Consider the following 26,338-nt stretch of genomic DNA (forward strand, 5'->3'; position numbering starts at 1 on the left):
GCGCGCCGCCGCCCGCATGGCCGCCATCAAAGCGCTGCAGCAGTGGTGCCGGCAGCAGTGCGAGGGCTACCGGGACGTGAGCATCGCCAACATGACCACGTCGTTCCGGGACGGCCTGGCCTTCTGTGCCATCCTGCATCGCCACCGGCCTGACCTCATGTGAGTGCCCGTCCCCGCTGCTCCCACGGGCGGGGAAACTGAGGCCTGGGGAAACAGCAGCACCCCGGGCCGGGCCGGCCGAGTCGGCAGGCAGCCCCCACGGCCTCAGTTTACCCATCTGCCCAGCGGAGCCGAAGCCGGAGCCGGGACATGTGCCTCCCGGGCAGGTCTTAGTCAGTGGTGACTCAGGCAAGTGTCCTGGGCTGGGGCCTCGACCGCACCCTCTCCCCACGCCTTCCTCAAAGTGCCTCAGGTCTGCCCTTCAGGCCCCCAGAGACCTCAGCTGGGCCCAAAGTCACCTGGGCCTTTCAGGGTGCTCAGACACCTCTGGGAGTGCAGCTGGCCGTCCCTGTGGGTCAGGGACCTGAGGCCCAGCAGGACACCCCACGCCTCTGCTCCCTGGGTGGGGATGGGAGTGGGGGCCAGCGGACGTGAGCAGGGAAGGAGGGCCAGGCTGTCTTCCCACTGGACGGCCTCTGTCACTCACTCAACAAATGCCCTGGGATGAGTGCGGGGCCCCTCTGTTAGTCACTCAACAAACGCCCTGAGGGTAAGTGCCTGGGACCGGGAGCTCCTCTGCCTATGAATTCACAATGTGTTAAATGGCTAAGACACTACACCGTGTACCTAGAGGCTCAGGAAGGGGGTCTCCAGATGGCTATCCACAGCTCCTGAACCTTCTGGAAGAAAGATGACATTAAGAACCCTCCCTAGAGAAGTCGTGGCTGGAGCTGGGAGTGGGAAGAGGTGTGTGTTGGGCAGGGAGGCCGCAGGGCCTGAGGCAGCCCCTTCCAGGAACCAGCCTCAGTCAGGCCCCTTGCTCAGATGGGAAGCCTTTGCTCATTGCTCTTTCCCCACACCCAGAGGCTGTCCTGGCACGAGCCCTGGGAAGCTAGTCTTGCAGGAGGCCTGCTGTGGGTTCTTCCCCAGACTTGGGCTCATGCCTTGAGTTGTGAAATGCTCTGTGAGGATTCTCTACGTGGTAACGGCCTCTGTCCGCCCAGGAACCTGGCTCTGTCGGCCTCGGAGAACAAGATGCTGGGGCAGGTGGCTCACTGGAAGTGCCGTGCTGAGCTTTGATAGGGGCCGGGGCAGGGACCCTCTTGTAGTGCAGGATTCTGGGTAGGGCTGGTGACTGAGCCCCAGAAGGCTCATAGGGGTCTGGTGCCCCAAGATGTGGGGGCTTTCTGCCCCCAGAGGGTTCCTATCTGCTCCCGCTCTGCTAGGGGTCAGAGCCCAGGGGGTGCCTGCCCAGGGGGTGCTCCTCGACCCAATCGTGGGGAGGACGTTCTAGTGGCAGACTCAGACAGCGGACAGGTGAGTGAGAAGGTGCCAGGCGACTCCCAGCAGGGGTGAGGGCCGGGGCAGAGGGGAGGTGGAGGAAGGCAGGCCCGACTGTCTGCAGGTACACGGGCATGGAGGTGACTTACTCAGAGCACAGGGGTTGTTGAACGTCTCCCCCCACTGGTCCATCAGCCCCAGAACAGAGACGATTGGCAGATGTCATAGTTGGAGTGCTATGGATAGTGGGATGTGGCTGGTGTGCAGCAGTGTGGGGGGCTTGGGGTGTCAGTGTGAGGTAGGGGCTCAGGGATGTTGGTGTGAGGTAAGAATTTAGGGTGTGGGTGTGAGGTACGGGCTTGGGAGTTGGCGTGAGGTAGGGCTCAGGCCTATGGGGTAGGGGTAGGAGTTGAGGTTATCGTGTGATAGAAGCTTGGGGGTGTTGTTGGTTGAGAGATTCCTGTGAGTGTGATGTACATGTGTGTATATGTGTGTGGGTGTGAACATGCATGGATAAGTGAGCATCTTTGTGCCTTGATCCCCTAACCACTTCCATCCTGGCTCCTGCTGTGCCTCTGGGCAAGGTGGCAGCCGGGCGTAGGGGTCCTGCCCTGCTTGTCCTCACCGCTCCAACCTTAGAGCCCCTAAGCTGCCCCTCTGGCCCCCACTGGCTACCAGGAAGGTCAGGAAACACCTGGAGAAAGGACAAGTGCAGAGTGGCTGTCCTCTTGGAAGCCCCCCCAAGGTCTGACCTTGACCTGGGTGAGACCCCCATGGGACCCCAAAACTCTCCCCACCATTGTCTCCCTTTAAAGATATTCTGGACACGGACATCCTGTCTCCTATCTCTATGCTCTGCTACCAGGAAGTCCTTCCCTTTGTCTCATCGGGGTCCTTCCTCCTCCATGTGGCAACTCGTTTCCTCTTGGAGTCCCAGGGCAGCCAGGTGGGGAACCTCAAGTTCCTGCAGCGGTTGCCCCTCCCCCACCCCTGTTCTTGCCTCCTCCGGCCACGCTCACCAGGTTCCTGAACTGCTGAGGCCCAGGGATGCGGACTTGGGAGTTGACGGCCACTGTGTCGCTGCCCCGTGGCAGGCGTGCCCTGCATTGGGTAACGCCCCAAGGAGGCTGTGAGGTGGGCAGGGACCTCTCTTTAGCTCATGCAAGGACATTCAGGGAGCTCTGGTGACACAGTGCCTAAGGCACCTGACTGCTAACCAGAAGGCTGGCGGGTCAAACCCACCAGCCACTCCTCGGAAGGAAGGTTGGGCTATCTACTTCCATAGAGATACTGCCTCGGAAACCCAAGGAGGGGTCGCTATGAGTCGGAGACGACTCAACAGCACAGAACAACAACAGGGACATGCGGCAAGGAAGTGGTGGCTGGGGGCGCCCTGCCTGCCCCCAGCCCATTTCTTTCTCTGGCCTCTGCCCCTTGCCCCGCCAGGCCCTGCTCCACCCTCCTGTCCACTTTCTGAAGCAGGTCTGGAAGGTTCTGGGTGGACAGGCCCTTCCCACAATCCAGGCAGGCACACCCCTTCCCACAGTCCAGGCAGGCACACTCTGCTCCAATGACGCCAGCCCCTGCGCCGTTGGCCAGGTGAGCCTGGAGCCACCCGGACAAACAGCCCCACCCTCCCTGCCCGCTGTAAAGAGTCAGGCTGTGCTGGCTTTGTGCCAGGCTCCTCCCAGGTGCCCGCTCCAGTTCCTGGGGCAGGTGGAGAAGGCAGGAGGCAGGTGACAGGGCCAGGGAGCCTGGGATGAAGGGAGAGAGGGAAGAGGGAACAGGAACATGGGGTCTGGAACAGGAAAGGCCCCAAAGGAGTTTGTGGAGCTGCCTTCCCTGGAGATGTTTCAGGATGGAGGGCCATGTGACTTGGGTACCTCCTAGGCCCCCAGGCATGTGGTGGGGTGGCATGCACTTGCCCTGAGATCCCTCACAGCTCCGGAGGCAAGATCAGGGCTGCAGAAGGCAGAGGTGGACCCCATGACTGTGGCAGGACCTGAGTCCCGCCTGTAGTTGGGGGTCAAGGAGAGAGTCGCAATGGAGACACCCCCCCCCCCAGTGCTCAGAGGCAGTACCATGTCCCTTCCGGGGCCAGAGCAGAGGGTGGGCCGTCAAATGGGCTGAGCTCACCTCCTGCAGTCCTGGCAGCCAGCAGGAAACCACCAGGGGACAGAGGCTTTCTGTTTGGCCCGAGGGCTGCTGCCCAGGCCCTGCCTTCTGGCCAGAATGGGCCAAGGAGGGGGTGGGGCAGGCAGCCCCAGACTGGGGACCCTGCAGGGCCCAGGAGGCCTCCAGGGCATGGTGCCTCCGCCACACTGACCAGACCCCCAGGGTGGGACCTCAGGGCCAGGCCCTGCTGGTGGGAGGGACTGCTCTGGGTGGGAGGGGGCGGCGTCTGCTCCAGCCCGGGGGGGGGGGGGCAGGGCACGTATGTCCTCTGCCCATGGCGGGCGAGAAGAGGGCCCCAACTGAGAAAGAGGAAGACATAGAGAGGTACTTGGGAGGTGCAGACAACACAGATGAACCCTTTTGCACACACAGCACTGCGTTGTCAGTGAAGGCAAACGCAGGCATGCGGGTGGGTAGATGGGTGGACAGGCCGAACTATTTGGTATGTCTTCACAGCAGAGAGTATGCCCAAGACCATGTATAGGGCTGGCAGACAATGGTTCTACAAGTGTATTTGTATATTCTGTAAGAATTCCCAGGGGTACAGTAGAGCTGACAAGGGACAAGGTTGTAGTCACTTCTTGGTCACAGCCAGCTACCCAGAGGGACTGAGTAGTTGAACCAGTGGGCTTGGGACCGTAGTCACAGGGGACATCAAGCTCAATTGGCATAACATACTACACAAAACATTGTTCCACCACCTACTTTGGCGAGTAGCGACTGGGATCTGAAAAGCTTGCAAGCAGCCATCTAGATGCAACAATGGGTCTCTCCTCGTCCAGAGCAAAGAAGAATGAAGACAACCAAAGATTCGTGGAAACAATTAGTCCTAGCGACTGGTACACCATGCCATCTGCAGCCTATACAACTATGAGACCAGAAGAACTAGATGGTACCTAGCTACCACTGTCAACCACTCAGAGGGGGATCTGTGGAGGAGACCCTGGACAGAGGGAAAACAATGTGGAACAAAACTCAAAACCATTTAAAAAAAAAAAGAAAAAGGGACCAGGTTTGCTGGTCTGATGGAGCCTGGTGGAACCACTGAGACTATGGCCCTAGCTGCCCTTCAGGTCTGGAATTGAACTCACACCTGTGGCTTCCAGCCAAACAAAAGACAGGCATATGAGTTGAACATTGACCTGAGGTAGATAGACTCCTTGGAGAGAACAATCATGGGAGAAAGAAGGGCTGTGTGTGCACAGGGAGACAGCTCAGGGGGCAGGGGTGCATGGCGGGAAGGACACTGGGAAGAGGTAACTATCAGGAGGAAGTGGGAGGGGAGCTGTTGCAATGGGGGAAATTGTAGTCAATGTCATGAGACAACATGTGTGTGAACTGCTGTATGGAAAGTGAATTTAAACTTTCACCCAAATCACAATTGAAAAAAAAAGAAGAAGAAGAGGGGCCCAGGGACTGGCCCTGCCCCTACCCCAGCCCTTTCCTCCCTGCCCGTCTGCAGGGCACCTTCCAGTTGCCTGTTTGGCGGTGTCCCCAGCACTGTCCCCCTCCTGCTGCTCCTGTCCCCCTTCTCCCAGCCTGCCCTGGGCTCTGATCCCAGCACTGCTCTCTCTGGGTTTTCTCTGTGCTGGCCTGGCCGTGTGTCTGTGCCCTTTGGTTCCCATGTCTGTCCTGTGGTCTGTCTCTGCCTGACTCCCTCTGTCTCTGTCTCCATCTCTCTGTGTCTGTCTCTCTCCTGCTGTCTCTATCTCTCCCTCCATCTCTGTCTCTGTCTCTTGTTTTTTTCTTTGTTATCTTTTTCTGTTTGTGTCTCTCTTTCTCCTAGTCTGTCTGTCTGCCTGTAAGTGTCTTTGTCCGTCTGTCTCTGCCTCCCTTCTCTGCCTCTCTGCACCCCCCCCCCCCAGTGGGATTAACTCCAGATGTGCTGGAGGCCCAGAAGCCCCTGCCAGCCCCTCCCCCAACACCCCCACCCCCACCTCTCAGGCCGCCTCTGGTTCCGGGAAATGACTGCATGCCTCTTGGCCCTTGGGGATGGACGTCCCCCAAATTCCTGGAGCGCTGAGTCAGCAAACTGAGGCCAGTGGTCACGGTCAGTTGTGGCCTGGTGGGAGGTGCAGGCGGCCACTGTGAGTGTTTGATATGTGTTGTTGCTGGGAGCCGTGGAGTGTCCCTACTCATGGTGACCCCAGCACGACAGGATGAAACGCTGCCCGGTCCTGGGCCTGCCTGTGGTCTGTTTGGGATCGGCGGTAGGAGGCTGGGCTGTGACCCACAGGGTGTCCGTGGCTGGTTTTCAGAAGTGATTCCCAGCCCTTCCTTCCTGGTCTCTCTCAGTCTGGAAGCTCCACTGGGACCTGCTCAGCATCCCAGCCACACACAGGCCTCCACTCACGCCGGTGGGGCCCGCGTGTCGGGGCGGAGCCGGGCCCCGTGGGGTCTCACGCAGGTGGGGCCCGCGTGTCGGGACAGAGCCGGGCTCACAGGGCTTCAGGGGCTCATTATTTGGAAGTAGATTCCAGGCCTCTCTTCCGAGGCTCCTCAGTGGACTCAAACCGCCGGCCTCTCGTCTAGCAGCTGAGCATGTTCGCGATAACATGCTGCCTGACGCAGAACCCCATGCATTCGTTTGGCCAGTCTCCTCTCAGCGTCGGACGGACCAGTCCATCCACCCGCGTTCGAGAACACCACCTGTGTGTCCGGCCCCCTCAGTGACATGGTTCCGTCCGTCAGAAGGAGGCAGGGAGAATCACAGTCAGACCAGGGCTGGACCTCATGAGGCGGAGGCCGGACCTGCTGCCACCCTCCACCCTCTTTACCGATCACACAGCACTCTGCCTCTCCGACGTGGCCACACGGAGCTCACAAACCATGCTCATGGTTATGGGGTTTATTCCGGAAGGGACTTGGGATCAGGGTCAACATGGGAATGAGGACGGCTGGGAAGACAGAAGCAGCCAGTCAGGGCAGATTTTGCGGTCAGCTCCTCGGCCGGACGTGGGCAGGCGGCTTCGCTGGGGCCTCTGCACTGCTTGGATGGGTGTCCCGGCTCTTTAGCGCCACCTGGCGGCACCCCACTCCCCCCGCAGGCTCCTGCCTGAGGTGCTCAGCTTCCCTGGCCCCGTGGGTGTGGGTCGGGGAGCCCACTGCAGCTCTGCTGTCTCGCACCGTCTCCAGTGTTGGAGCCCTCTGTATCCTGGGTGCACGTGGCGCTCAGCCCAGGGGCCCCCAACCCAAAGGGCGTGCTCTGTTCTTGGTTCTTCTTGATGGTAGTGGGCCCCCCTCGACCTCTGGGATTGGCTGTTCTTTCACATAATGGGATGGCAGAATGAGCGATGCCATTGGTGGGCCGCACGCACCTTATTTGCATAGCCCCACCCAGTCGTTTTGAGGGGGTTACAAGGCCATGTGCAGAGTGCCCATATAGGAAGAGAACCCCATTGCCTTGCTGCACCAGCAGCACCAGACCAGAACCCGTATCAAATGTTGGAGATTCAACTTCCCAGGGCGGCCCTCGGCCCCAGCCCACCCAGGAGCAGGCTCAGGGTGGTGGCAACAAAGGCCCTCTGTGTCCTGGCCACCCACCGAGGGGCAGCTGCTCCTGCAGTGGGCGAGGCTGCTGCCCAGACGGGCACTGTTGTCCAGGAGGCCCCCAGTGCAGGCCAGCCGTCTCCCTGGGGCCTGCCCGGGCCGTTCCCTGTGCTGGGGGATGCCGACTGAGGTGGGCTTCAGGAGGTGCTCTCCAAGTAGGCAGTTTCAAGCCTGGCAATTCAGGTGCCTACGCTGCCCAAGTCCAGGTCCAGGAGCATGAAGTGGTGCTGGCCGCCCACTGGCCCCACCACCTCAAGGCAAGGACGGGGTCCACTGTGGGCTCCAAGAGGGGTCTGGAGGACATCAGGCAGACATGGGAAGGCTACCTGGGTGTAGGTCAGAGGCTGAGAGAGGCCTGGGGGTCGTGAGGCCAGCCAGGGCAGTTCAGCCATACACATACCGCCCCTCGCCTGAGGAAGCCTGGGGGGGGGGTGTCCAGGAAGCACCTGGGACTTGGCCCTGAGACGTGGTGGTCCTCAGACTTGAGTTACAGAGGCACGTTCTGTGAAGTAGAGACCCTGCCTAGGGTGGCCTGGCCCCTTTGTCCTGAGTGTCCTGCTCTGTCTGGAGCTTGGAGCTCACTGCCAGGCCTGTGAGGGAGACCGGCCAACGGGCTGGAGGGACTCCTCTGGGTCCATCTGGGATGGGGGATGCGGCCCCCGCGAGGGCCAGTCAGAGCCAGCAAGGAGGCTCCGCCCGTGTTGTTTAGGGGTAAAACCGAGCCTGTAACCCTGCAACTTCTGGCTGGGCCGCCTTCGGCAGTGAGCTGGGCGCTGTCCAGGCAAGAAGAGCTGGGGCTTTAGAGGGGTGGGGCTGGGGGAGAGGGCTGGGGCCACAGGGAGGCTGAGGGCAGGGCCAGGGCTCTTGGGCTCAGTGGGGAGACCCCCTCTTCTGCCCTGGGGCCACTTGTGGTCACTTGGTGTCTGGGGCAGACCCAGGGAGAGTGGCAGGGCCCGGGCTTTGGCCAGAGGCGTCCGGGTAGGAGCAGGGCTTCTCTGCACCCGCCTCCCCTGCAGTGCGCCTGTGTCCGAGTAGAGCTAGCTCACTGCCTGTGCTGGCCGGTGGTCTGGACATCTGGAGCTCATTACCTGGGAGGGTCCCAGTGGGAACGTCGGCCGTTCCTGTGGAAGTTGAGCAGGTTGATGGATGGCAGGGCAGGATGCAGAGGGTGGGGAGGGGCTGGGAGGGAGGCCCCAACCGCGGCCCCATCCCACACATCCCCGCCTCAGCCTCAATGTCTTTATCTGTAAAACGGGCCTGTGGTTGGGCCTCAGAGTAACCGTGAGGTCAGGACTCTGGGACCTGCTCTGGCGTCAGACTCTGCTGCTCAGCTGGGCTCAGACCAGGCCGTCTCGGCTCTGCCTTGTCCGCTCGGGGCCAGCCGGCCCTCCTGTCTGCTGCCCTGGGCCTCACACTCACCGCAGAGGCTCAGGGGCTGTCCCGATGGTGAGAGGCCCCGGAGGGCTTGCCTGGGCCCCAGCCTCTAGGCCCGGCTGGGCAGTCCTGACTCTTAGCTCAGGTCCCTTCTCCTAGGCCACCCTGCGGGACCCACAGAGCAAGGTGGACAGACACACAGGTCCAAGTTCCAGCCCCAACACCAGGGACGTTAGCTATGCCTGGGCCGCGCGGGCTGCTGCTCACGGCACCCTCTGCACATGGCGGGATGTGGCCATCTGCGTCTGGCACCCTGTGTGTGGCAGGACGTGCGGCCTCTGTGGCCCCAGCCTCTCCTTCCTCTTAAAATGCTCAATGCTTTTGGCCTTTCTGGGATGCCTGCCATGCTGTGTGTGCACGCGCGCGCGCGCGTGTGTGTGTGTGTGCGTGCGTGTGTGTGTTGGGGGCCATGGGCTCTGCTGTCCCCAGCCCTCAGGGCACATCCCTTCACTGAGTGAGCCTGACAAAGCCACTCTGTGAACGAACACACGATCTAACATTGAACACTTGGCCCCAGAGCACGCGGCCCAGGCTTGAGTCCTCCCTTCTCCAAAGTGTCACCCCAGGCAAGTTACTGGACCTCTGGGCCTCAGTTTCCTCATCTGGGAAATGGGGGCATTCATTGCACCCACCTCCATGAACAAAGCAGGGGGTACCCTGAACTCGGTCACAGAGCCCTTGGGCCCCCTTCCTGTGAGCTGCCAGGGGACAGCTGGCCACTCGGAGCTGTGTCCTGGCTGGGCTGCCAGGCTGGTGGCTTTGCCTCTGTGGGCTTGCCTCTTGCCCCTCTAATGAGGATGGGGCTGTGGGTGGGCACAGGCCCCTGCGGGCCTCCGGAGGCCAGGCTGGGCTGGGTGGCGGGGGTGTTGGGCAGAGCGGGTCAGGTGCGCCCAGCCTGGACTGAGGCCCTGCCATCCTCACATCTGCTGTGTGGCCCTACCCCGGCCTCAGTTTCCCTCTTTCGGCAAAGTGATCTCAGAGGTCCTCCCAGGCCCTGCCTTTTGGAATCTGAGCAGCATTGGACGCACGTGTCTTTGTCTTGTAGAGACTTTGATGCTCTCAGGAAGGAAAATGTCTATGAAAACAACAAGCTGGTGAGTTCCCCCCACTCCCCGCAGCCCTGGGCCTCGGCCCTGCCGCGTCCACCTCCGTCCAGGGGGCCACCGGGCACCCGAGGGGTCGGCCTCCCGCAGGCCCCTTGCTGCCAAGTGCTGAGGCTCCACAGGGAATCCCGGTCCGTGAGTCCTGGTCCCAAACTTCCGGAGGAAGACCCTGGTGCTGCAGTGTGGCCTCTGCTAGCCCCTTTTTCTCACAGTCGGTGACCCTCCTTCCCTGCGGCGGCCCAGCCCAGCCCACCCAAGGCCCAGCTGCTGAATCCCAGCCCGTGTGTTGAGCCCGTGGCCTCGCCCGGCCTGGCCGCACCCGTTGCGGCCCTGCAGTTAGGCAGGCCTGCGCCCAAGTCCTGCCCTGCCCTTCCCGGCCGTGGGCCTTGGGCGGGCCCCTCCCCGTGCCCAGCCTCAGGTTCCCCTGCTGCAAACTCAGCTCCGTTGTCTGCCCTGGGCTGACGTGCAGAAGGCAGCATCTCGTCCTGGCCTCCTGCTGACCCCCCCCCCGCCCCTGGGGCCGGTGTCCCACGATGGGGTGGGCGGCAGGCAGTGAGCAGATACCTGGCCACCTGTGCTGCCCAGGGCGGCATTATCCCGCCACCTGTTGCTGCTGAATTAAAACTCATTACATTAAATAAAATAAAAGCAGTGGCCCCCTTTCAAGTGGGAAGAGCCCCACGTGGCCAGGCCAGCTGTGTCACTTGACCGGGACCTGCCCGCTGTCCCCACAGAAAGCCCATCGGACCCCCCAGAAATGGTGTCTTGTGTTGGAATAACGTGGGTGCAGATAGAGTAGGGCAGGGTGACGTTTGGGGAAGAAGAGGGAAGGGAGACTTGCAGGAAGACGGACAGCCAGTGCAAAGGCCCTGAGGTTTGTTGGACAAGCAGCGAGGAAGCTGCGCTGGACCCAGTGGGTGAGGGAGGGCGGGGCTGGGGAGTGGGCGGAGCGTGGGGGCGCCCGGGGAGAGTGACCGGGAGCAGCCCCTGGGTTAACAGGGCCTCTCAGCTTCTGGGAGGAATACGGAGGGTGAGCTGGGCCAGGTGTGTGGGGGAGGGCAGGGAGGTGACGGGATGGTGCTCGGAACACAGTGGTGGAGGTGCAGGGGGTGGCGATCTGGGTGGGTTTGGTAGGGGTCTGAGCGTGGGCTGAAGGTGTGGGGGACCAGGTCTGGGAACAGCCAGGAGCCCCATCTTGGGCACAATCATGTGCAGGTGTTGCTGCCGACATCTGGGTGGGGTCCAGCAGGGGCTTGGGGAGCGGTGAGAGCGAGAAATTGTGGGGGGACGGCAGTAGGGGAAGAACAAGCCAAGCTCAGAGTCAAGGCAGGAGGAAGCAGCAGGGACCGGAGCCGGCGGGTCTGGGGGTCATAGCCCAGGGAGGCCAGGCCATGGTCTGCACACCGGACTGAGAAACACGAGGTGGCTGGGGCCTTTGGGGAGCAGCGGGTGGGGGCCCTGGGTGCCGAGGGGACTCGTAGTGGGGAAGGTGGCGGGCAGCGAATTCGTGGGCTCCTTCCAGAGTAAACCAAATCAAACCAAAGTCACTGCCGTCAAGTTGGTCCCAACTCACAGCAACCCTTCCTTGGGTTTCTGAGGCAATATCACTATGGAAGTAGGATTGCCCAATCTTCCTTTCGAGGAGTGGCTGGTAGGTTTGAACCGCCAGCCTTCTGGTTAGCAATCAGATGCCTTAGGCACTATGCTACCAGAGCTCCTAAGCAGTGTCAACAGGTGACTTTTATTTTTGAAATGGAGGGAGTTACAACATGTCTGCAAGGCTGCCCGGAATGTCCCAGAACAGGGACCTCATGCAGAAAGTAGGGTGCGCAGCAGAGAGCAGGGCAGGGGCGGCAGCTCAGTGTCAGTGAAGGTGGGCCTTAGGGCCCAGTGCGATCGGAGCTGGGCACAGGTCACTTGTGGGGAGGGAGAAAAGCCAGGAACCTGATGCAGCGACGTGGGTGTGTGGGGCGTCTCTGGGGGTCTCCTCTGGCTGCTGATAGCCCAAGTCCTGAGGAGCAAGGTGGTGCCCTGAGCTTGACCAGGGGAGCAGCTGCAGGCGAGGTGGGGGGGGGCAGAAGCCGGGGAGGGAGGCGGGGTCCCAGGCGGCTCTCAGCTACCCCCAGGGTCCTGGCCCAGAGGCCACCCTGGCGCATGCAGGTGGGAAGCCGCGGGTCCAGTTATTGTTTCTCTGAACCCAGTTGGGTCTGCTGGGCCAGGGTGGGGGCAGGGCATGGGTGCCCTGGAAGGATGGGCCCTGGAGTCAGCCCGGGAAGGAACGGGGAGGGATGTGGAGGAGGGCAGCAGGATCCTGGCCGGGCCTGGCCGGGCTTCCGTCCCATCTGTTGGTTCTTCCCAGCCCCTCCCGGGTGCTGAGCTGTGGGCTCGGGAGTTGGGGACCCAGTGGAATCAGAGGTCGTGGGGGCCAATGCTCTTGGGGTGAGGGAGGGTGTGTGGTGGGGACAAGAGGCAGCTGCCACTGGCTGAGGTCTGTGTGATGGCATGCACTCAGTGCTACACAAATGCGGCTGCCCCCCGCACAGTGTGTCTTACCCCAGCCTCAGCCCAGAGCCCTAGAGCCCTCCCTTGTTGCCTTGGCTGTGAGGACTCGGGGCACCTTTGTGTCCCTTATAGGCCTAGGGAGGGCTCAGTGGGGTCTGGCCAGTGCTCATACCATCCAAGATCTGGTGTCGGCCAGGGCTGTGCAGCCAGGGGTGAGTGACAGGTTTTGGGTAGTCTCAAGGGGACATGGGTCCCTAAAACCTCAGCCCTCCCTTACCAAGAGGACCCCGACCCGGGACCTGAGCTCCTCAGCCTGGCAGGGGTGGGATCGTGGCCCCATTCTACAGATGGGTAAACCGAGGCTCACGCCCATGGGCCGGCCGAGCAGAACTGAACCTGGGAGCTCTGCAGGGGGAGAGGGAGGGGTCCCGTGCCGGCCCTGCTGGCTGACTGCTGCCCCCGCCCACCAGGCTTTCCGTGTGGCTGAGGAACAGCTGGGCATCCCGGCCTTGCTGGACGCCGAGGACATGGTGGCCCTCAAGGTGCCCGACAGGCTGAGCATCCTCACCTACGTGTCGCAGTACTACAACTACTTCCACGGGCGCTCCCCCAGTGAGTGCTGCTGCCGCCACCCAAGCACCCTGGCCCCTCTGTGGGTGCGCCATGCCTGGCTGCCCGCCAGCCCAGGAAGCACGGGCGAGGCCTTGATGGCTCCTCTGGGGCCCCCAGGGCTGTGTCTCTCTGCGAGGTGGGGAGGACCTGGACCCCTGTCCTGCCTACGGGTGGTGAGAAGGCCCCCGGGCCCCCCCAGCCCTCCCAATGGGATCTCCTGTTGGAGCAGACTGGGCTTGGCCCCCTCCTCGGTGCTCACAGCTCCCCCGGCCTCTGTGTGCCCATCTGAGTCCGGCCACTCTGTGCCCATTGCTGCTGTGGTAGCCTGACAGCCCCCAGGGCCCCCAAGCCTGGCTCCAGACACCGCGTCCCTGTGTCTGACTTCCAGCCCTGGCAGGGTGGACCGAGCCGGGAGGGAAGCCCAGATTCCCCAGCCCCGTTCAGTGCCCTTTGTTCCAGCCCCTCCCCGCCCCCACATTCCTCATCCTGGGCCTTAGAAATCCCCGGAATCACTGGCAAGGAGCCAGCCCCCCCCCCCGTGCCCCCTCACGGAAACAGAAAGTCCCTTTTCCCAGCCCGATGGGGCTCTGGGGGGTGGATGGGGAGAAGGAAGGGGGTCAGGGCCTTGCCCGGGGCCACCCCTCCGCCAACTGGCCCCCGAGGCAGTAAGAGGGGTGGGCTCATCTTGCCCTGTGGGTGCCTCCCAGGGGACCAGCGCAGGGAGGGCAGGCCAGACCCCTTCACCCGCTCCTGTCTCTCATGCCAGTTGGAGGCATGGCCGGCATAAAGAGGCCCCTGTCAGACTCCACGGTGGAACCGTCTGGGAAGAAAGCCCTAACCCCCCAGCTGCCCTCGCCCAGCCCAGCCCGGGGCCCGCCACTGTCCCCAGCCAGGACCAACCCCATGGTCCAGGGAAGGGCGGCGGCGGCACGGGACACTCCACCAAAGCCTGTAAGCACCCCTGCCTGTCCTCTGCTGTCTTGGGTTTTCCGCCAGCTCCCCTTGGAGGGGGCTTGTGGGAGGGGCACCTGAAAACAAACAGCGCAGGCTGCAGGAGTCTCCCCTGGGGCAAAGCCTCAGCCCGCCTTAACGAGAGCCCACCTTAACAAGAGCCCCCTTAACAAGCTGGGCTGCTTCAGTCCAGCACAGTGGGCACTGTGGCCCCACTCTACAGATGGGTAAACTGAGGCACATGGGCTGAACAGAGTTTGAACTTTGGAGCCAGGCTTTTCTGGGGCTCTGGCCTCTGACCAGGCTGGTTCCTGGGGCAGGACCAGGAGGGGATGCCGGGTGTGGCCTGTGTTCCTCAGGCCAGCCCTGCCAAGGGGTGTAAAAACCAAAAACCAAACTCACTGCCATCGAGTCAGATCTGACTCATAGCAACCACTCCTTGGGTTTCCAAGGCAGTATCACTACAGAAGTAGATTGCCCAACCTTTCTTCCGAGGAGTGGTTGGTAGGTTTGAACTGCCAGCCTTCCGGTTAGCAGTCAAATGCCTTAGGCACTACGCCACCAGAGCTCCCGCCAAGGGGTGTAGGAGACCCCATTTCAGAGGCGGAGACTGAGGCTGGGGGCTGGCTTGTGCCTGGGTGCCCCTGCTGCCCGGTGGCTGCCACACCCGGCTCCATGGAACTAGAGCAAAACTCGGCACTTGATTGGATTTCCAGCCCTGGACGGTTGGGTGAAAACAGGGGGCTAGAATCTGGCCCCTGGTCCCGGACAGGGCCCTGAGGCTAGAGGGCCCCATGGGCCAGGCTAGAGGCTCTGACTTGGGGTCTGGCCCCCCTGGGCCCCTGGCCTCTGGAGCCCTGGCCTCTTCTCTGTAAGGTGCCACCCACCTGCTGTCAGTCTGAAGGTGGCTCCGAGGAGGGTGGGATTAGAGCACTTGTCCTGGCCCTTGGTTGGAGGATGGGGGGCTCGGAAGTGTCGGCTGGGCTCCAGCCACTTTGGAATCACCCCTCCCCAAGGGCTCGGCCCCTGCTGGAGGCTCTGTCAGCAGCACCTGCGTGGCGTGCGGCAGGCATGTGCACCTCGTGCAGCGACACCTGGTGGACGGCAAGCTCTACCACCGGAACTGCTTCAGGTGCGTCCTGTGCCCCAGGCCCTCCCGTCACCTGAACTGTGCCCCAGGCCCTCCCATCTGGCCACGTGCCCTCCTTTAGCCCCAATGCCCAGCCATTCCCCGATACCACTAGGCCTCTGTCCCTCCCGCTCAGCTTAGCCATCCTCCAACACCACCTCCAGGAAGTCCTCCCTGATGCCTCTCCAGGTACCTCCATCTCCCTTCTACAGCTGGGAGCACTTTGTATTAGGCTTTTTATCTTGTGCCCGTCTGTGTTCCCCCTCCCCAGTGCCTGTGCATCCTGGGCCTGGGGGCTAACGGAGACCAGGCTCCTTCCTTGGTTTGCTTATTTAACAGCACTGCATGGCTGCGTTGTTGTTGGGAGCGCAGCTGCAAAACGCACACCCACTCAGTAGTTCGTGTGTCCACTTCAGCAGCACGTCCTGCCCTCCTTCCCTGAGTCCCTCCCTTACTGACTAGTCTCACTGCCCGGCAGCTTCCCATCTCCTTTGCCACTGGATCGCATGTAGCCAGACCTTGGAAGAGCACACTGCGCAGGGCAGACCTCTGTTACCACTTAAGCAAAACTCCTATGTGGGTTTAAGAAGACTTCGGGGATCTTTTTGGTTTAAAGATATCTCAGGGTAATAGTTTTGGGGTTCACACACCCTTCCTGGATCCAGGAAGTCTGGAGTCCATGGAAATTTGAAATTTTGTTCTGCATTTTCCCCCTTTTGATCAGGATTTGTCTATGGAACATTTGCCCAAAATGTGCAGTACTGGCAGCTGGGCCATCGGTTCTGGTCTCATGGCACAGGGGGCAGTTGTCATTGAGTGTGTTAGCCACGTGTTCCAGCCCCTCCCTCTCCTGCCTTGCCTTCCCCTGCTGCTCCAGGCAGATTGAGGCCAATCTTTGTGCCTTAGAGGGCTGCTTGCAAGCTTTTAAGGGTCCTTATTTTTATTCCCCTAACATTCAGCAAGGCCTGGAAGGGTCAGGCCCTGAAGGGCCCTGCAGGGCAGCCTGTCTGTCTGTCTGGGTTACATACACAAGCATTTCTGGGGTGTCTACGGCCCTGTTGTTGTTATGTGCTGTCGAGTCAGACCCAACTCATAGTGACCCCTCCTTGGGTTTCCGAGGCATTACCACTATGGAAGTAAATTGCCCCATCTTCCTTCCAAGGAGTGGCTGGTGGGTTTGAACCACCTGCCTTCTGGTTAGCAGTCAAGTGCCTTAGGCACTATGCTACCAGAGCTCCGTCTACGGCCCTAGTGAGATAAAATAGACCAAAGTGAGGGAGAGGTGTTGGTTGAGTGAATGACTGACTGACCACACAAGTGAACACAGGTCCTCTAAGGGCACGATGTAGGGAGAACGAGAGCGGGTGAACAGGCGGGTGAGGAGTGAGTGAGCGCAGACATGGAGCCAGGGCTCCCCGTGTTTTCTCTGTGCCCCCACCCCCAGGTGTAAGGAGTGCTCCGGTACGTTGCACTCAGGTGCCTACCGGGCGACGGGGCAGCCAGGTGTCTTCGTCTGCACCAGCCACCACCCTGTCTCTGCCGGCCCCACGCCGCCAGGCCTGGCCCACAAACAGTCAGGGTCTGCCCCCGTGGACTCCAGGCCCCTCGGCACCCCACAGAAGGCCCAGGAGGGTAACAGGCCGCGAGAGGCAGGCCTGGAGGCCAGGCAGCCAGCCCGGGAGCCTACGGTGGGCTGCTCAGAAGCCCGAAGTTCCGGTCCGTCAGCACCCGACCCTCCTGCCACCGCTGCTGCCTCCTCTCATGTTCATGGAGGGAGCCCTGCCACGCCCCAGCTCCCCATGGGACCTGTGGCCACCAGACCCCCATTCAAGGCCAGCACACAAGTGACCAACAGTTCACCAATGGGGTGGCCCCCTCTGGCACAGGGTACAGTGACAGCCAAGCCTCAACCTGTGTGGCCCCTGCGAGCCCGGGACCCCCGCCCAGCTGTGCCACAGGTCCAGGTGGCCCCTCGGACAACAGCTCCTCCGACCAAACCCAACCGGAGCCCAGTGTCTCCGGGCCCCATGGACCCTCCAGCCTGGACGCCCTCGGCCTCCAGGACCCAGCAGGCCCGGGAGAGGTTCTTTCAGGTCCCGAGCAACAGCCCGGCCAGCCGGGCGCCGGGCAGGGTGGCTCCAGTGGACACACCTGCAGGGGACAGCAGCCGGGAGCAGGCACTCAGCTTCCTCAGGGAGGCCCTTCCGCGGCTCGTGGAGGCGCCCGGCAGGTCAGTGGTGAAGGGGGCCGAGTGCCACCGATGGCACCTGGGAGGCCAGAGCCAGCCTGGGAGGGGACCTGGCTGAGCCCTCCCTGGCCGTGTGTCCTTGGGGACTGCTTCCCTAGGCCTCAGTTTCCTGGCTCTGAGAAGTGGGGGAGGAGGCAGTGGGTGTGGCGTGCTGGGAGGAGGGCCGGGGATGTTATTACGTGATGTTGGGGTACGCTGCTTCACGGCGGCTGCCTTCCATGACGTGGCACATCCCTCTGTCCATGGGGAAGCAGAGGTGGGGGTGGGGCCTCTGCCTTTCTGAGTGTTGCCTGGTCGGGTGGAGGTGCCAGCCTGCTCGACTCCGAGCTAGGCTCAGCTTACCTGGTGCTGCCGAGGCCTCCTGCACATGAAACAGTGAGCCGGCGTTTGCTGACTGAATAAAGGATGGTCATCCATGGTAGGCAGCAGGATGGTGGCAAACACATGCAGCCCCGTGGAGGGCTCCCGTCCCAGGCCCACTCACACACAGCTCACTGCCTCAGCTGTCCCTTATCTCAGGCTAGGATGCCCCTGGCCCAGAGCTGCCTGACCACTCCCTTCTGCTGGTCAGCAGGGGTACCCAGTGGGCACAGACATGGACAAGATTGACCTTGTGTGTCCACTCCTGTGTGCATGAAGGCAGGCCACAGTAAGCCAGCCCGGGAACAACGGAAGGCGGGTGTTTGTCCCAGGGGCAGGCCGTGTAAGCGAGGAGGGCAGGGGAGGCCAGGGAATGAGCAGAGCAGATTAAAACAGCTAAGGGAGATGAACTTGTCTGTCAGTCTGTCGTACTGCGGTGGCTTGAGTGTTGCTGTGAGGCTGGAGGCTATGCCACTGGTGTTTCAAATGCCAGCAGGGTCCCCCGTGGTAGACAGGTTTCAGTGGAACTTCCAGACTAAGCCAGACTCGGAAGAAGGAAGAGGCCAGGAAAAATCTTATGAATAGCAGAGAAACACTGTCTGATACATTACTGGACAACTTTATGAATAGCCCTGAAGCATTGTCCAATGTAGTGCCGGAAGATGAGCCCCTCAGGTCGGAAGGCTCTCAAAATACGAGTGGGGAAGAGCTGCCTCCTCAGAGTAAAGCCGACCTTAATGACGTGGACGGAGTAAAGCCTTCGGGACCTCCATCTGCTGACGTGGCACGACTCAGGATGAGAAGAAAGGACTCCAAACATCCATTAATCATCGGAACGTGGAATGTGCGAAGCATGCATCTAGGAAAATTGGAAGTTGTCAAAAATGAAATGGAATGCATAAAGATCAATATCCTAGGCATTTAGTGAGCTGAAATGGACTGGTTTTGGCCATTTTTAATCAGACAGCATCTGATCTACTATGCCGGGAATGACAAATTGAAGAGTAATGATATGGCATTCATCGTCACAAAGGATGTTTCAAGAGCTGTCCTGCAGTACAGTGCTGTCAGTGTAGGATAATATCCATACACCTACAAGGAAGACCCATTAATACTACTATTACTCAAATTCATGTGCCAACCACCAAAGCCAAAGATGAGGAAATTGAAGATTTTTACCAACATCTGCAGTCTGAAATTGATCATGCAATCAAGATGCGTTGTCTGTCACTGGTGACTGGGATGCAAAAGCTGGAAACAAGGAAGAATCATCAGTAGCTGGAGAATACGGCCTTGGTGGTAGAAATAACGCTGGAGATCGCATGATAGAATTTTGCAGGACCAATGACTTATTCATTGCAAATAACTTTTTTCAACAACACAAACAGTGGCTATATACATAGACTTCACTAGATGGAGTGCACAGGAATCATACTGACTACATCTGTGGCAAGAGGCAATGGAGAAGCTCAATATCTTCAGCCAAAACAAGGCCAGGAGCTGATTGTGGAACAGACCATCAACTGCTCCTATCCAAGTTCAAGTTGAAGCTGAAGACAATTAAAACAAGTCCATGAGAGACAAAATATGACCTTGAATATATCCCCTGAATTTAGAGGCCATCTAAAGAATAGGCTTGTAGCATTGAACACCAATGACCACAAACCAGACGAATTGTGGGATGACATCAAGAACATCATCCATGAAGAAAGCAAAAGGTCATTAAAAAGACAGGAAAGGAAGAAAAGATGAAAATGGATGTCAGAAGAGATTCTGAAACTTGCCCTTGAATGGAGAGTAGCTAAAGCAAGTGGAAGAAATGACAAGATAAAAGAGCTGAACAGAAGATTTCAAAGAGCAGCTTGAGAAAACAAAGTCAGTTATTATAATGAAATGTGCAAAGACCTGGAGTTGGAAAACCAAAAGGGAAGAACACACTTGGCATTTCTCAAGCTGAAAGAACAGAGGAAAAAATTCAAGCCTTGAGTTGCAATATTGAAAGATTTCATGGGCAATATTTTGAATAATGCAGGAAATATCAAAAGAAAATGGAAGGAATACACAGAGTCACTGTACCAAAAAGACCTGGTCGATCTTCATCCATTTCAGGAGGTGACATATGATTAAGAACCAATGGTATTGAAGGAAGAAGTCAAAGCTGCACTGAAGGAATTGGCAAAAAACAAGGCTTCAGGAATTTATGGAATACCCATTGAGATCCCATTGAGATGTTTCAACAAATGGATGCGCACTAGAGGCACTCACTTGGCTATGCCAAGAGAGTTGGAAGACAGCTACCTGACCAACTGACTGGAAGAGATCCATATTTGTACCCATTCCAAAGAAAGGTGATCCCACAGAATGTGGAAATTATCGAACAATATCATTAATATTGCATGCAAATAAGATATTACTGAAGATAATTCAAAAACAGTTGTAGCAGTATATTAACAGAGAACTTCTGGAAACGTAAGCTAGATTCAGAAGAGGATGTGGAATGAGGGATATCATTGCTGATGTCAGATGGATCTTGGCTGAAAGCAAAGAATACCAGAAAGATGTTTACTTGTGTTTTATTGACTATGCAAAAGCATTTGATTGTGTGGATCATAACAAATTATGGATAACATTGAGAAGAATGGGAATTCCAGACACTTAATTGTATTCATTAGGAACCTGTACATGGACCAGGAAGCAGTTGTTCAAACACGGCATGGTTTAAAATAAACGAGGGAGTGTGTCAGGGTTGTATCCTTTAACCATACTTATTCAATCTGTATGCTAAGCAAATAATCCAAAAAGCTTGATTATATGAAGAAGAATGTGGCATCAAGATTGGAGGAAGGCTCATTAACAACCTGAGATACGCAGATGACACAACTTTGCTTTCTGGAAGTGAGGATGACTAGAGGCACTGACTGATGAAGATTGAAGACTACAGTCTACAGTGTGGATTATACCTCGATATAAAGAAAACAAAAATCCTCACAACTGGACCAAAAAGTAGCATATGATAAATGGAGAAAAGATTGAATTTGTCAAAGACTTCCCATTGCTTGGTTCTACAATCAACACCAGTGGAAGCAGCAGTCAGGACATCGACGACGTGTAGCCCTGGACAGATTGGCTGCAAAGGACCTCTTTCAAGTGCTGAGGAGCAAAGATATCTCTTTGAAGACTAGGATGTGCCAAACCCAAGCCATGGTATTTTCAGTCGCTTCATATGGATGTGAGAGCTAGACGATGAATAAGGGAAACCGAAGAAGAGTTGATGCTTTTGAGTTGTGGTGTTGGTGCAGAAAGCTGACAGTACCGTGGACTGCTAAAAGAACTAACAGGTCTGTCCTGGAGGAAGTGCAGCCAGAATGCTCCTTGGAAGCGAGAATGGCCAGACTTCGTCTCACCTACTTTGGTCACGTCAGAAGGGCCCATTTCCTGGAGAAGGATGTCATATCTGGTAAAGTGGAGGGTCAATGAAAAAGGGGACGGCCCTCAACAAGATGGGTTGACACGGTGCCTGCAGCGATGGGCTCGGGTATTGTAGGGATTACAAGGCTGACACAGGACTGGGCAGCGTTTCATTCTGTTATACAGGAGGTCACCATGAGTCGGAGCTGAGTTGACAGTACCTAACAACGATAACAGCATCCACTCCTATGGGCCGGGGTGTCCGGCGTGGGCCGGGGTGTCCAGCGTGGGGCGGCGTGTCTGGTGTGGGCCGGGGTGTCTGGCGTGGGCCAGGGCTCCCCGGGGGTGTTCTTGGAGGGTGTCTGACTGGAGGGGCCCAGCTTTTCCTGGGACCCCAGCCCGGCCACCCTGGCCCCAGAGAATGGGGGAGAGAGGAGGAGCTGCCCGGCTCCACTGTGGACGGAGCAGCTGGCCTGAGGGCCTAGCATCCCTGGTCTGGGTTCTGAGTGCCAGCAGCCAGCATTGCAGGATGTCACTGAATGCACATGGCATTGGGAGGACTCAGCCTGGGGGGAGGCGAGGCCCGCTGGTCCCTTAGGCCTGGGCTAGGCAGGCCCAGGGCAGTCTCCAGGGCTCAGCCCCAGGTCTTCTGGCCTCAGCGGGTGGGGTGTGGGGGTGTCTTCATCTCAGCCGGCACCAGATCCAAGTAGGACGGTATTTCAGCCACCGACTGTGCAGTGAGTGCCTTGGGACCCCTTGCTGGGCCCCCCTCACAGGCTGAGGAGCTTCTGCTGGGGGTGTCGTGGTGGGGGCGCTCCTGAGTGGAGCTGTGTCTGAAGCCCACCTCTCACCCACAGGCCGCCCCCAGCCTCATCTCTCCCAAATCCCCATCCCAAAGCCCAAGGGCCAGGGACAAGTCCGTCTTCCCCAGCCTGCAGCCCCCCTGCAAGAAGTGAGCCCCCTTTGAAGGCTGAGCCGAGGCCTCCCCCAAGTGCGGTGACCCCCTCCTGGACCTCTGCACCCCCTCGGGCCGGAAGGAAGAGCCCAGTAGCCACCCTGAGGAGCAGCAGGGCTGACGTGGGCTCCAGCGTGAAGCCCCAGGAGCCCCTGGCTGTGAAGGGTAAGGTGATGTGAGTGGATGCCGGGTCCGGGGCCACCTGCCTGAGGGGCTGCGGTTGGCTGTCTGTCCGTCCGGCTCCTGTGGGACTGTGCTGTTCAGTGTCCCTGGGTCCCCACCCTCGCCCTGTCCACGCCCCTGTGCTGTAGTGGCTACCTGCAGGCTTGTGCTGTGACGTCCCATCCAGCCACCCACCCTGCAAACCAGCCCTGGGCGCTTCCTGCTTGGTCAGGGCTGCATTTTGGACTCGGCTGAGTGTCCTGGTTTTTGGGTGCCAGGCAGGCTGGAGCTGCCGTCCTCGGCTCTGGACCGTGCCATGCCATCCTCCGAGGGGCTCAGGAAGCCCCCACAGGCAGGGGGAGGTCTCCCTGGATGGCTTCTGTCCCTGGACTCATGTTAGAAAAGCCCACGTCTCCACCAGTGGGGTGCTCGTTACTTGCTGGGCACCTGCGTGTCTTGAAGTGCCCGGGGCTTCCCGGAGTGGCTCTTGCCATCAAAGCCACTCTGGGATGTTAACCAAAGCAGGTGGAGGTAAGCTGCTGGACCCACTGCTGACCCTGCATGGACCAGAGAGCCCGCCTACCGGGGCTGCCCAGCCCCTCGCCTTGGGCTGGAGGGGCACCCAGGGCCTGGAGAAGGGGCAGCTGTCCCTGGGAGTGAACACCTGTGTCTGGACTCCCAGTCCAGTGCTCCTCCCGTGGCGCTGCGGGCGTGTCGGGGGGGGCGGCCATGGGAAGATGGGGTGAGGGCTTCCTTGGCCACACGTCTCTGTCTGATTATCTCTCTGCCCCCACCAGGTCCGAGCGCCAGCCCCCAGGAGGGCCCGGCGGGGTGGAGGGCCCGCCTGAAACCTGTGGAGAAGGGCAGCCCCGCTGAGAGGTGAGGGCAGTGGGCGGGTACGGGGGTCCACCTGCCCAGACCCGCGAATGGCCTCTACCTGTGGGTTTTGTTTGAGCAGGTTTCTGAAGCCCCAGGGTGGGTACAGGGCCTTGGTCACTTTTAAGCAGAATAGAGGCGCAAAGGAGCCCCTGGTGTCACAGACGGTTAAACGCTCAGCTACCGGCCAAAACGGTGGTGGTTCAAACCCACCCACTGGTGCCTTGGAAGGAAGGCCTGGAAATCTCTGAAAGATGGCGGCCAAACCCGGGGGACGGTTCTGCTCTGACACACGTGGGCCATGAGTTGGAATCCACTTGACATACTGACCCGAGCATGGGCCTGGCACACAGTAGGCACTCAGATGCCTGTGGAGGAATGACAGCACACGTTGTCGTCCGATGTCTGCACATCCCTGTACCTAAGCATCAGGGCACAGAAGCCGGGTCATGCAGCCACAGTGACATGGGACGTCATTAAATGACATGTCTGCTCCTGTGACGGGAACACTGCAGATAGGGCAGGCTCATTCCATCTTCTGTGGAACCCCTCACAGCTCTGAGCTGGTTACAGTGCCCAGGGAGTGGGGCACAAGAGCGTCCCTGGGTCACCCCACCCTGACTGCTTTGTCCCACCTGGCTTCTCAGCACACACCCAGGTCGAGGGGGCACCATCAACACCCATGCACACCGGGCCTGGACCTGAGCCTGGGCATGGCTTACCTGTGGCCCTCTGAGCAGGTGCACGCCAGTGGAAGTGGGGGCACAGGTAGTATGACATCCCTTGTACCCTCTGGGCATCTAGAAGCATCCAGGTCGGTGAGCACAGTGATGGGTGCCCATCAGAGGAAGAGAGGCCCTTCCTTGACATGGGGCCGATGTGTCCCTCACAGGCATGTCCCTTGTGGGCGTGTCACTCGAAGGCGTACTTTCACCTGGCTTTGGGTGCCCATCAGTGGTCCAGGCCTGGGGGTGACAGGTACAGGGGCTCACCCCCTCCTTTCTGTGCAGGTCTGTGGAGCGGAAGGGGCCCCAGGCCCCCAAAGAGTTGAAGGTGGGGGATGCACCCAAGGTGGTGTCAGGGAGCTCCGAGGGGGGTGTCTGCATCACACTGACCCTCGTGCAGCCTGACAGGACCTCTGGACCCAATGTCTCAGGTAACTGGATGGGACCCCAGGGGCTCCAGCTGCCCACCTGTCTGGCCAGGGAGCCTGGGGCCAGGCAGTCCTCCTCTTGGGGGCAGCTGTCTGGGAGCCTAGGGGCTGGGCAGGAGGGCAGGAGCTGCCCCGCTCAGTGGGAGGAGTGGATGGCCCTGGGTGGCCTCACGTTTCTTCCCTGAGCATCACACTCTGCCTCCCTGGTGGGTGTGGCCAGTAAGGGAGAGCATGGGTGAGGGGCTGGCCTCTGTCCTTTGGGACACTGGCCCCATGACACTCCCCGGTGGGCTCCAGGCTCAGGGCAGCAGTGAGAGGTGGGGAGGGCCTCTGGCCGCTGGCCTGACACTCACCGCCCTCCCCCTGCGGGCAGCCGCATCCCCCTCCCCGTCCCCCCGCAGGAGGCTGGTTGTCCCTGCCAGCCTGGACGTGAGTGGGGCCTGGCTGTTACCCGAGCCCTCGAAGCAGGAAGCCCCGACCCCCAGCCGGAAGGAGGCAGAAGCCCACCCTCGGGACAAGCCAGGTCAGCCCCAAACGCGGCTCTCATGGATGGAGGAGCTCCTGCTGAGCAGGGATTTGAAGGGTCAATAGGAGTTCACTGAGCCTAGAACTAGAGGGAGGGAGGTCCAAGGGGAGGGACCTGGAGGCTTGGCCAATTTGGAGGTGGGGTGAGGGGGCCCGGAGACCTAGCTGCCTTTAAGGCAGACCTTTCCTCTTGAGGGTGGAGGTGGGACTGGACAGGCTTCTTGGCCCCTGTGGTCATCCATGCCTAGTACAATGGTGCAACCCCTTCTGGCAGCTATAGGGGCCTGGGGGACAACTGACGAGAGGAGGGGCTTTGGGGGCTTTCATGTGGATGGGGTCTCCTCTGTGAACTCTCACCACTGGGACCTCAGCCCTGGGGGCTGCCGAGGTGCCTACTGGGCTGGGGCAGGGGGACAGGGGGGCAGGGGGTGGAGCGCAGCAGAGGGCATCAGGGGTCTGCCAGTGGGCTCGTCTTAGCCACTCATCTCACCCCTCCACAGGGAGACCCCTGGGTCCGGCCGGCATCCCTGCCCCGTCCCGCAAGGCCTCGTTGAGGGTGAGTGGGCTGGCGGTGGCGGGGGTGGGAGAGGCCTGCCTGCTCCGGGCGGCCCTGACCGTCCCTTGTCTGCAGCCTCCCCCAGAGCACGTGCCCCAGGAGGAGATCCAGCGGCAGGTGCAGGGCATCGAGAAGCAGCTGGACGCACTGGAGCTCAGGGGCGTGGAGCTGGAGCAGCAGCTGCGGGCGGCCGAGGGAGGTGAGACCACCTGCCTGCTGGCTGTGTGGGAGCCGCAGCCAGCCCAGACCCACCAGGCGCAGGCTGCGGGAGCCCCCACCCAGGTGCAGGCTGCGTGAGCCCCCACCCAGGTGCAGGCTGCGAGAGCCATGGCTGGCTCAGACCCACCCAGACGCAGGGTGTGGGAGCCACCACCTAGGTACAGGGTGTGGGAGCCGCAGCCAGCCCAGACCCACCAGGCGCAGGGTGTGGGAGCCGCAGCCAGCCCAGACCCACCAGGCGCAGGGTGTGGGAGCCCCCACCTAGGTACAGGGTGTGGGAGCCACGTTGGCCCAGACCCACCCAGACACAGGGTGTGGGAGCCACCACCTAGGTACAGGGTGTGGGAGCCACGCTGGCCCAGACCCACCCAGACACAGGGTGTGGGAGCCACCACCTAGGTACAGGGTGTGGGAGCCGCAGCCAGCCCAGACCCACCAGGCGCAGGGTGTGGGAGCCCCCACCCAGGTGCAGGCTGCGGGAGCCATGGCTGGCCCAGACCCACCAGGCGCAGGGTGTGGGAGCCACCACCAGGCGCAGGGTGTGGGAGCCACGCTGGCCCAGACCCACCCAGGCGCAGTGTAGGAGCCCAAAGCCGCCACACTTGCCCACCCCCGCCATGGCCTGCCCACCCCCCCTTGGCCTCTGCACACCCATGGGGCCCTATGGCCCTGGCCTAGGCCACCCCCGGTCTGCGTCTCTAAGCCCAAGGCTAGCCCAGGCTAGTGCACCCCTGGGGCACAAGTGCTAGCTTGAGTCCATGGCCCTGGGCCCAGAGCAGACCCCCACCCAGCCTGCTCCCCTCCACAGATGCCTCCGAAGACAGGCTCATGGTGGCCTGGTTCCAGCTCATCCATGAGAAGCAGCTGCTGCTGAGGCAGGAGTCAGAGCTGATGTACAAGTGGGTGTGGCCATGGGGGTGGAGTCAGAGCTGATGTGCAGGTGGGTGTGGCTGTGGGGGCGGAGTCAGCTGATGTACAAGT

At 60.2% G+C, this 26,338-nt stretch overlaps 1 protein-coding gene across 1 annotated transcript in view; it reads left to right on the top strand.

Annotated features, from left to right (window-relative positions):
- Positions 1-16: 16 nt before the first annotated feature.
- MICALL2 (MICAL like 2) overlaps positions 17-26,338 on the top strand; it is a 28,948-nt gene continuing 2,626 nt past the window's right edge. Inside the window, exons 1-13 of the mRNA XM_042781090.1 lie at positions 17-159; positions 9,644-9,692; positions 12,674-12,815; positions 13,582-13,766; positions 14,783-14,898; positions 16,340-17,125; positions 21,769-22,031; positions 22,826-22,907; positions 23,915-24,060; positions 24,431-24,580; positions 25,083-25,138; positions 25,214-25,337; positions 26,166-26,256. Of these exons, the coding sequence (XP_042637024.1) occupies positions 17-159; positions 9,644-9,692; positions 12,674-12,815; positions 13,582-13,766; positions 14,783-14,898; positions 16,340-17,125; positions 21,769-22,031; positions 22,826-22,907; positions 23,915-24,060; positions 24,431-24,580; positions 25,083-25,138; positions 25,214-25,337; positions 26,166-26,256 (2,333 nt within the window). The remainder of the gene's footprint in view (positions 160-9,643; positions 9,693-12,673; positions 12,816-13,581; positions 13,767-14,782; positions 14,899-16,339; positions 17,126-21,768; positions 22,032-22,825; positions 22,908-23,914; positions 24,061-24,430; positions 24,581-25,082; positions 25,139-25,213; positions 25,338-26,165; positions 26,257-26,338) is intronic.

Source organism: Orycteropus afer, unplaced genomic scaffold (assembly GCF_000298275.1).
Source record: "Orycteropus afer afer isolate SDZICR_OR568_19922 unplaced genomic scaffold, OryAfe1.0 scaffold00006, whole genome shotgun sequence".
NCBI classification, from domain to species: Eukaryota; Metazoa; Chordata; class Mammalia; order Tubulidentata; family Orycteropodidae; genus Orycteropus; species Orycteropus afer.